The following is a 10,971-nucleotide window of genomic DNA, read 5'->3' on the forward strand; positions in this document are numbered from 1 at the left end:
TGTAAATATTATTAATGTTTTGATAATGAAAAACGATATTCAGTATTCAATTTTCTAATTTTATTTTTCATAAATCATGACAATATGTATTTTCAACAATATTATTACAACTAAATAATATTACAAAATATAAATTGTTGAAAGGAAAAAGAAATTATATATAAGCGACAAATACACTATATAACTCATGAATACAATTACACAAAAAAATAGAAAAATTAATGAATACAATCATACAATCATACACAAAGACATATATTTAGCAAATTAAAAAAATAAATAAAAACTATGGTCATCAACTAAATTCAGGTAGAAGAAGAAAGAGAAAGAGTACGAGATTATATGAGAAGAGATAAAAAAAAATGTGTGAAGTGAATATTAATTTATATGGTAAATATAAGTATGAAAGGAGAAGAGAGGGAATTAGATTTTAATTAAATTTATACCTATTAAAAAGAATTAACATTAACATTAAAAGTAATAGTATAACCTACATAAAAATAAAGAGTAAAAAAATATAAAAAGTTAAAATAAAAAAAAAAAAAATCCTAACATTATATAAAAATAGGTTATTATGAAGTGATAAAAATACAATAAGAATTCTATAACATATTATAAAGATAAAAGATTGTATTTAATTTGTGTGAATTAGCCACTTAAGCTGCCCTGACATAATAGTAGAAAGCTAAAAAGCTAACAATATATCTATAGACTACTTTAAACTGTTTTAATATATTACTAATAGATACATATGTGTGCGGCCAAGCAAGCTAGCCAATGCGAAGCGTTCTGAATCTTCCTCTTTCGAGAGCCGTGCTAGGGCTGTTAGCTAACTGTTTTGGATAATTATGTTCTTAGCAGCAAAAATCTTATTTTTCTCTAGTGGATCGCATTCTCTTTCATAAAAGAAGGATTCTATCTTGCCCTGCCCCCGGATACCATTTCTTGGCTTAAACCGACCAGAAAGATCTGACAATATCTTCAGTGATGTGCAGTCTTCTCTAGCTGTTTTCCGAATCTAACTCTTCATATCCTAGGCTCAAGAAGGATGGGTATTGCGCCCGAATGAGTGAGTTCAAGGTAGTCATAACCCTTCCTTTATAACCTGAAGTAAAAGCAGGAAAAAAGCGGCGAATCAAGCAGTGTCTAAATACTAAATTAATTTATATTATCAGTTTTTTTTCCTTGGGGCGGTAGTTATTGTGAGACTATTCTTTTTTTTTTTTGGTAAATATTGTGAGACTATTCTATTCAGGCTATTGGTGATTTGTTAGACATGACCTTACTATATAAGACCTGACCAAAAATAAAAAAAGAAACGTATTATGTAAGAAAATTATTCATTCAAACATGGTATTAAACTATTGACATTTGACGAAGACAAAAAATCAAAGCCTTGGAAAAATCCCTTTCAATATTTAATATGTCGGTACAGTTGCTTCCTCATGGTTCATTCATTTTCATAACCTCTTACATAGATACATATCATAAAGGGCCTTTGATTATCACATCAGACATGAGACATGTAAAAGTCACATTTCTATTACACAAATCTCTCTTCGGAGCAAGCAAGAGACAAACTCATTTATGCTCACAAAGAGTAAGAACGAAAGAATAGAATACAATCATTTATCAACAAACTTTGTAACAGGGACATACAAAAAAGGTGTGATTATCTCTTCTATATGTTGCATCTATCATAGCCAGAAAACCATGATGGTTCTGCTAGTTTTTCAAACTCCCCATCCTCTGTATTATCAAAGTGCTCAAGATCATGAACACTACTACTATGTGGCTCATCATATATGGGCATTACAATGTCATCATCATAGGCTGGTCGCATCAATTCTTTCGCACGTGTTTCTTTGAGCTGAATATTGAGTTCACTGATTTCCTTTTCGTGTTTCTTCTTAAGCTTCTCCATTTGTTTATAGGCCTTTGTAGCTTCCAGTTCTGCATCCATTGTACGTTTCTGCAATTATATGTTATAAAAAGTCAGTCTCAAATATTCACTGAGCCTTTCAGGTTTTCACATTGGTAGATAAAAGAGACTTAATGCCATAAGTAATCACAGGAAAATTTTTATGAAGGGATCCTTTTTTATCACTCAAAAAAATTGAGAGACAAGTCTCTCGGGATTCAAACCTCTTCAGTGGTCTCTCATCATTCAAGAAAGTAACAAGTTAGTCTCCTTAGGGTCACCATGAGTGTTAAAATTCCACAAGAATGATATGTTTTTCATTTTTTTTTGTTCATTTTATAGACTAATTTTGGTGCGAGGAGATAATATTTTGATTATTTTGACAACCAAATAGACAATTTAAAAGCACATTAAAGGTTTAAATGAATGGAAGCAATAGAAGCATAAAATATTAGAGAAGATCTCCGTGTAGAAGATATCATTAATAAATTTAAGTTACTTGGACCATAATATGAACAGTGGAAGTACAATTGATTCTTACTAACCTGTGCAGTAGTGACAGCTTCTTCTGCTTCTTTAAGCCGCAAAAGCAATTCACCTGCAGCTTGCATTGCTTCAGCAGTATCCTTCAATTGGGATTGAAGGCCTCTGTTTTCATCCCTTAGGATTCGCCTTTCTTTTTCTCTTTCTGCTTTTAATGCTGAAATTTCCGCAGCAAGGGCATTTATGAACTTAGACTCTGCACCTCTTACTCCTGCCCTGGAGGCTGCTTTCTTGACATCCTCAATTCCTTGCTGCATGTTTCTATGCCTCGCAAGCAATTGGATATGTTTCTCTTCCAAATCTGCATACTGTTCGAGAAGCCTTGCATGGCCTTCTATAGCCATATGCATTGCTTCCTGAAGTTCCTCACTACACTTCCTCTCGGCATCCAATTCCTGCTTCCTCTTTTCAGCTAGCAATCTGTTAGATTCAAGCTCAGCTCTCAATTCCTCAGAAAGACAAATCCATCTGCTTTCTGCCTCAGTCCATTTAATTCTTTCTCTTTCAAGTATCGCTTCAGAGCTCTCCTCTGATGATGCTGGAATTTCATTGGCCTCAGCCCTCTCCTCCCCTGTTGACTCTGGAATTTCATCTGTTTCAGCTTTCTCATCTGTTGACTCTGGGATGGCTGTGAGTGTTGCTGACAATCTAGGTTGGGAGGAACTAGTTAACTGCAACAGGGGATATTGCTTCCTTCCAGATTGAGATGAAGAATCAACGTAAAACTGAAGCTGGCTTCTTAAACTTTGTATTTCTTCCATCAACACTTCCCTCTCACCCAATTTGTAGAAACTCTGATACTGTTCTAGTTCATCTCTTACCCTTTTTAACTCTATCTGCATCTTCAAAACTTCGGGATGATTCTTGAACTTCTCCTTTAAAAGCTGTTGACAGTAGATAAGTAATTTATAAGCACATGATATAGTAAGAATTCAAAAACCTTAGAAGAACATATTCTACCTTGTGTTCATGGACAAGGGCCAGATGTTCTTCATCCATGAAGTCCTCGGAGGGTAAAACACCATCCATGAGGCTCTCAAGGCGAAGAATTTTATCTTCCCTTGTTTGTGCTACTATGGCATTGCACTCCCTCTCATGTTTGTACTGTTGCACCTACAAATATGATTGCAAATGGTTGCGGGCACGGCAACAAACTAGTAAAACACTGGTTTCTTTTTTTTTTTTTTTTGACAGGGACACTGGGATGGTGGTAGATAAACAACAGAAACTCAAGAGAAACTTACCAGGCGGTTAAGCTGCATTAGCTCATAGTTCTGCTTTGCACAGAATTCTTCAAGTGCCATTTCTCTCCTTATAGATCCTGCCAAAACCTTTTCTACTGCCTGTGATGCAGGAAAGATTTATAAATGATATAATGAATTCAAATTATACAGGAAAATACAGCTAGAGTTTTTGTATGTACTTTCAGAACATGCTTCTTCGACTTATCAGCGGACCCAAGGTTATCAACAGGTACCAACTCTAGGCTTGAGTTAGGACAATCAACGGGTACCAACTGTAGGTTTGAGTTATTGTCAGCTTCATCAGCATCAACTTGCATTCTGTTTTTACAATTACTACATGTGAATACAGAAGAATCTTCTTTGACAGTATCATCAAGAAAAGTCTGCACTCCAACATCAACTCTGTTAGCTGGAACAACTAATCTGGATTCTCTTGGTAGTAATGAAAACCTATATGATGAATGCCTCAAAGCAGCACTACGACGATGGCCATCAAGAATTTCAAGACCATGCCGTATGCTTGCTGCTAAGTTTTCTGTTTTAGAAAGGAAATTTGGATCTGTCTGAGTTGAAAAGGCAGCGGATGAGCTTTTCTGATTCCCAGTTTTAATTCCCATCTCACTTTCAACATCAAGGTCATTCTCAGAAGGGGAGACCACTGATGACATCCGCAGACTTTTCCTTCCACTGCTGAGCCTAGGAGAAATACTGAGAGTTGGGGATTTAAGTAATGGGGATGAATCACAAGGAACTATGCTGAGACTATCTGGGGTGACACAATCCATTGTAGCACTAGGAGAATCACTGGACGTTTTAGGGGCTGAAAAACCAGTAAAATCTCCTACGGATTCACCTACAGGAAGTGAGAAACTGGTTGTTACTATTGAACTGGATGATTTTTCATTAAGGCATCTGCTGCCAGAGCAACTAGGAGTATTTTTATCATCACAGGGTTTACCCATATCCTGCTCCTTGTCATTTTGTGCAAGATTGCAATTATCCAACATAGTGGCACTGCAGGAAACAGCATCATGGTCACGAACACCTTCCTCATCAATCTCCATCTCTTCATCACCATCTTCATCAACGCGAGATAATTGTAGAGGCCGACTGAGGCTAGACTGTAATAAATTCAAGCTTCTTCGAATCCAAGCTGCTGAATGACCTCCACTTGAGTCTGATGGATTGTAACCATTTGCTTTGATTCGATGCAGCTCATCCTAATGATTTCATACTTTCATGTTATCCAACACGAACTCCATACGAAAGCAAAACATACATAAATAAATAAAATGATGGACCATTGTGACAGAGAGTACCCACCCTTAATTGTCGTATCACTTCTCGCAATTGGTTGACATCTTCCTGCATGACTTCATTAACAACTGCCTTGTTCTTGATAGCTTTGGCACGTTGTGCAAATCTCAGTGTACTGAAAGTTTCACTTCTACAACTGCAGAGCCAAAATCACATCCAAAGGGATCCATAATACATAACGATCACAATAAAATACACATCAAAGACAAATACATATAAAATAAGCACTGGTTTACATACTACCTTTGTGCTGGAGAAATAGCACAAATCATTGCTAATTTTGCATTTCCTCCAAGAGACTCCTGCAATAAAAATGTCAACCTGGAGTCTCTATATGGTATATGGCGCTGCTTTCCTGTCTGAGAAATTTCTGCAAGAATATTTATCAGATTCCTGCACCGCCATTTAACCTCAGTAAGTACTAGCTAAGATGAAATTCTTGATCCCAATATACATGTATGCCTAATTGCCTATGATATATAATTTTTTCCCTTTTTCAACATTTTGCTCTTATAAATTTCATCTGTGTTTTCTATTTAGTTTGTTTGAAACAGGGTAAGAGGCTAAGAGCATCAAGAAACTTTGCTTTTCATGTTTGAGCTACACAGATTACAGAAGCAGTTCTTTGCAGCAAATAAAGCACCACACCCGAAACTCAGTCAGGTAATGGAAAAATTTTTTGCCGGAATATATACTGAGCAGTCCATATCATATGCTTGTTAACATTAAGCAAAATATTTATTGTTCCACAATAACTCTCACATTTCACATTTATCCAATGTCCTGCTCAGGATATCTTATATTCATATTGCTTTATTTATTGGCTGATTATTTGAGCTCAATTTTCCATGAAAACCATAGAATATGAGCAGAATCTAGACATTGATTAAAGCTGATTCAACTTTCAAGTTGTAACAGAATGGTTATTCACTTTCCATAAAATACGGTTCCAAATGATGTGATATAAAGCCATAATACACTATCCGTAACTACTAACTAAATATCATAAATCTCTGATATCAGCTCGCAAAGTAGCATACAAACATGTTAAACCATACCCAAGCTGTGAGAGTGATCTATTGATATTGCCGGCTTCCTTCAAACGCTCCCCTGCAGCACCAGTCAATTTTTGTCTTTCTGATCCAGCTAGATCAACAAGATTGATTCTACTTGTTTTAAATCTGCTTGTACCATCTACTGAGCTCTGCAAGCAAGTATTTACTTCAAGCCCAGTTCCAGATATATGTCACAAGAAATTGAGTAAACATATCTATCTACAGCTCCATTGTCAGGAGCCGTAGTATCTACCATACAGCAGTTCATTGAGCAAACAAATCTCAGTAATTCTGTTCTCACTTGAAACACATTATGACATCAACACGTTATTTTATATCCTACTATCCTATCAAAACAAACTCCTCTATAATATAATATAGCCAGTTTACTTGTAACACTTAAAATATGTAGCTTGATAGTTTCCAGGAAATGAGAGAGGAGTGCATCACCTTGCATCGAAATTCAACAACACAAGTAAAAACAGTATGTGAGCGAGAACTCTCAGAATTTATACTGGTTGCACCTACTCTTCTGTTTGTGAATCCCTGCAAAATGAAACACTGATGATGTAAAATACGAAAAAAAGGGTTAAAAAATAACAAATAGGGATATGTATGATATGGGCCAACCAACATTTTTCCAGGTTGACAATGTATTAATTAATTAAATAAATGTTTTATTGAAACCGAAAACAAGCACTAAGAAATTCAGGGATATTCCTATAACAATATATTTTGAAATTTAAATTTTAAAATATCTTCATCTAATTCCATGAAACGAAATCATTCAACTTTGTGGCATTAAGTAAGCAACGTGACTACTTTCTGTCAAGCTTCTCAACATAAAAAATGACCAGCTACAGAAAAAAGAACAGCGGGATAAGACTATCTAATCATATCCTTAGATATTGTGCATTAAGAGATCATAAGAAAGAAGACATTAAGAGAACATTTTACATTACTACAACTACAACACATGTGCTAAAGCAACTATGATGAATCCATGATCACACCTTTATTAAAAGACGAGTTACATCCTTCATGGTTGACACTTGCTCCTCCGTAAGGTTTTCTACATAAACACCAGATTTAACATCTTCCCTTATCTGGATACACAACAAAAGATCAGTTAAAGTATAAAATGGTGAAAAATAATTTTCATGAAGATTCGATAAAGTTTTGATGGACATCAAAGACTTAACACAACCCTCCTCTTTCATCCAGGCTTGGGATTGGCTATGTAACATAAGCAGTAAAATAATTGACAAGAGGCAGGAAAAAAAGGAAATAAAGAACTTAATGTTTTAGATTTACCTGTAGGTTTCTTTGATTTGGATCTAAAAGATCCGTGATTTGTTCATTGTATATCTGCAAAAAATATTTTATTATTATTACTTTTCTTTTTCTTTTGTGTTTCTGTCAAAAAGTGTCGAAAAATGTGCATCATCATGGAATTGGAAACATGTAACTGAGAATTATCCAACCTCAAGAAAAGAGCAGTGGCACTGGTAGCTGAGTTGTTTGTCTGAATGCTTAGTTTGCTCCTGTGCAGGAAAAAATACAACAGATAAACACCACCAAATAGTGCACACACAAATTCTTCAGGGAATGTAAAAAAGGAAAAGAATTCTGTGCTCACTTCATTTATGCGTGCAAATAGTCTCTCAAAGACACGGGGTGTAAGACCCCGTTGTTCGCTGGCTGCATTTTCCTCCGATAAAGCATTAGCAGGACCCCACATTGTATAAGTCTTTCCACTCCCAGTCTTTTTTTTTAAATAAATAAAAGTTATATAACCATAATTTACAATGAACACAACAAAATTCAAAAGGAAAACGTAGAAATTTTTACCTGTCCATAAGCAAACACTGAACTATTGAAACCAGCCAAGCAATTCTCAACCAGAGGCACCCCAACATGCTCGAAAATATCCAGCTGGAAAGTTGAACTAAGAGTTTATCAAACACTAAACTCAAGTAATTAACACATTTGGCAATTGATTCTTTTGGAAAAATAATCATTATCTTACGTTGAACTCAAAACAAGCTAATAGAAACCAACACACACTGTGACTCAATCAAAGAATAAGTTGAACTTTGGAATATCCAGCTGGAAAATTGGAATAAAAAGATTATCAAACCAAAAACCACAAGCAGTTAGTAAACATTTAGAAATTATTTTGTTTCTGGAAAAGTAATTATTATTTTACTTTGAACTTAAAAGAAGATAAAAACACTACAGATAATCAAATTTTGGGTCAAATAGAAAGTTAAACCATGCCTGCGTAGCTTCCATATCTGCAACCGAATCAAAGGTGAAAGTCTGGCCATTGATCGACACCGAATCATCAGAGATCTTCTGAACTATAGGATCCTCTTCATCCTTGTCCTTGCACAGTGGCCTCATCCTCACAACAACCTAGTGACACCAAAAATAAATTTATAAATTAATCAGTTCATCAAAATTGCAGTATTGACTGTTACTATATCAAGCAGAGGAGACAGTGAAGTACCCTAACGCCGGAATCGGAGGATCCGGTGGGGACCGAGTTGTCAGCAAAAGCATCGGCGCTGAGCTTCCTCTTCAGTGGATTGGAAGAAGGAGGTCTTGGAGGCAGGGGGCTCTTCAATTTGGCCGGCGAAGGCTTTGAATCGGAAGCAGCGACAGCGAAAATATTGGGATCTGAGGGAGGGTCGTTCTCTTTTGAGGGTTTGTGCTTGCGAGAGTTGCTCGGCCTCTGTTTGGGGAGCTCCGCGGCGGAAGCGTCCCTTAGGCTCGCGTTTTTGGGCAGCATGAAGTGCTTCATTTTTGTTGGTGGTGGATCGAGAGAGAGAGAGAGAGGAAGTTGAAGTAGCCGTTGGGGGCGAGAAGTAGAAGATAGAATTTTGAATAATTGGGATGGGAGAGAGCGAAGATGCGGATTTTGAATTTGTGTTGGATCTGGAGCGCCTGAAACGGGTTTGGATCCTGTGACCCTCAAGACTCCAAAGATCGAGGTCTTTTAATAGAAAAAGTATAAAGAAACAATAAGAATTTTGAACAACGAGATTTTTTATTTAAATAAATAAAATAAATATAATAATTATTAAAATAAATAATTTAAATAATATTTATCGAATTAAATACTTTGGTCTTATCTTGTTTACATTGTAAACATCTCGTTTACAGTGTAAACGAGATAAGGCCTGACCACGCTTATAAGTATAAGTTGTTTACAGCGTGCGTCTGAGTTTCATTTTGACTTAGTCAATCTCTTTCTCCTCTCTTTTAACCTTTTTCTACTATATTTGAGACTGATACAATGATGGCACGCCAGACGAGAAACGACGGAGACATCAACAGACTGAACGAGACATCGCACTACGTCGAGGCGGCCGACTTCGAAGTTAGTTACGTTGTGTTCTGTTTGGTTAATTTAAGTTAATTTAAGTTAGTCCCACATTGCTCAGTATAGCAAATGGAGTGGGTGGCCTAGGCTATAAATATGAGGCTAAGTTCTCCATTTGTTTTTGCACCAGTCAGAAACACTTTAAGCTTGTATCTGATTTTTCTTTTTCTCTGTACTCTTTATTAGAGAGTGTTGTGAGGTGTAGTTAGATATTTGCTTTGAGAGAGTGTGGGTGTATTGGGGTGCCGGTGAGAGAAAGAAGTCTATGTGTTGTAACAATTTTCACATAGTGATATTCTCTGGTTGTCATTTGACAACGGCCGTGGTTTTTTCTCCGGTAATTGGAGTTTCCACATTAAATTCTTGTGTTGTGATTGTGTCTATTTTATTTCTCTGTCAAATGTGTTTTCTCAAGGGGAAATGGTGTATTATTCCCAACAAGCGGTATCAAGAGCTTCGGTTCGGTGGGATTTATTCTTAGTATGCTCTGTGGTTGCAGCCTAGTCTGACCTTCCACATCAGAAAAGAATTTTGTCATGTGGCTTGAGGTTGATCTTTGGTTGCTGTTGTTGTTGCTGGAAGGCAGTGTGACACTGTAAGAGTGCTGTTTGGAAAGGTTCTGGCTAAGGAAAGACCTGGTATTTAAGTGTGTCCATTGTGACCCACCTCTCTTTCCTGGGGACCCTTCCTAGTGCACGGTTGAGTTATACTATTCCAGTATACAGTTGCAACAATGTCAGGATATTCAAGTGCTGTGAAGCTTGAAATAGAGAAATTTGATGGAAGAATCAATTTTGGCTTGTGGCAAATACAAGTCAAGGATGTGTTGATACAATCAGGTTTGCACAAGGCGTTGAAGGAGAAGATCTCTGGTTGCTCTCTCTATGAGAGAAGATGATGTTCTCTAGAAGACAAGAAGTATCCTCATGGTATTACCGCACTGCCATGGATAAGGATGAGTTGTGGCAATCGGGTCCACAATTGCACACGGGCATTGGTTGGCGTTGAGATGCAAGGTGTGTGGCGGAGTTAGGTCGATGGCTGAAGAACTTCCAGGAAAAGCCAATTTGGAAGTTGCACCATGAATTTTCAGCAAAGTTTCGATCTGTACCAAGGCGAAATGCTTGGAGTGGTCTAATTCCAAGTGAGTATACTTCATGGTGGAGTATGATAGTTCTCTGAACTATGATTGTCGGTATAGACAATGACAGCAAAGAATTGTCGGTGTTGACAATGGAAGCTGAAGATGTGTGACTATTTCAATCAAGGTGGAGATTGTTAGGATTTGGTTGAATTAGTCCCACATTGCTCAGGATAGCAAATGGAGTGAGTGGCCTAGGCTATAAATATGAGGCTAAGTTCTCCATTTATTTTTGCACCAGTCAGAAACACTTTAAGCTTGTATCTGATTTTTTTTTTCGTCTGTACTCTTTATTAGAGAGTGTTGTGAGGTGTAGTTAGATATTTGCTTTGAGAGAATGTGGGTGTACTGTGGTGCCGATG

General features: G+C 36.7%; 1 protein-coding gene and 1 long non-coding RNA gene across 3 annotated transcripts; one reads left to right on the top strand and one right to left on the bottom strand.

Annotated features, from left to right (window-relative positions):
* The first annotated feature begins 734 nt into the window (after positions 1-734).
* LOC112740926 (uncharacterized) lies at positions 735-6,476 on the top strand. The gene is made up of 4 exons (XR_003171323.2): positions 735-1,080; positions 3,659-5,439; positions 5,566-5,688; positions 6,049-6,476. It is a non-coding gene; the product is annotated as an uncharacterized lncRNA (long non-coding RNA).
* Positions 1,389-9,771, bottom strand: LOC112740924 (kinesin-like protein KIN-12B). 2 transcript variants are annotated; one of them, XM_025789646.3, is made up of 17 exons: positions 8,593-9,771; positions 8,361-8,498; positions 7,932-8,015; positions 7,720-7,845; positions 7,565-7,624; positions 7,395-7,448; positions 7,094-7,186; positions 6,531-6,626; positions 6,084-6,229; positions 5,269-5,418; positions 5,032-5,161; positions 4,667-4,928; positions 3,888-4,561; positions 3,709-3,807; positions 3,425-3,577; positions 2,467-3,348; positions 1,389-1,972 (listed from the first exon to the last, which is right to left on the bottom strand). In XM_025789646.3, the coding sequence occupies exons 1-17, from the start codon at positions 8,884-8,886 to the stop codon at positions 1,682-1,684; spliced, it is 3,732 nt and encodes a 1,243-aa protein (XP_025645431.1). In that variant the 5' UTR covers positions 8,887-9,771; the 3' UTR covers positions 1,389-1,681. The 2 variants fall into 2 exon arrangements, with proteins under 2 accessions (XP_025645431.1, XP_025645430.1); XM_025789645.3 differs by having other exon boundaries at positions 3,888-4,928.
* Positions 9,772-10,971: the final 1,200 nt, after the last annotated feature.

Source organism: Arachis hypogaea, chromosome 14 (assembly GCF_003086295.3).
Source record: "Arachis hypogaea cultivar Tifrunner chromosome 14, arahy.Tifrunner.gnm2.J5K5, whole genome shotgun sequence".
Classification (NCBI taxonomy): Eukaryota; Viridiplantae; Streptophyta; class Magnoliopsida; order Fabales; family Fabaceae; genus Arachis; species Arachis hypogaea.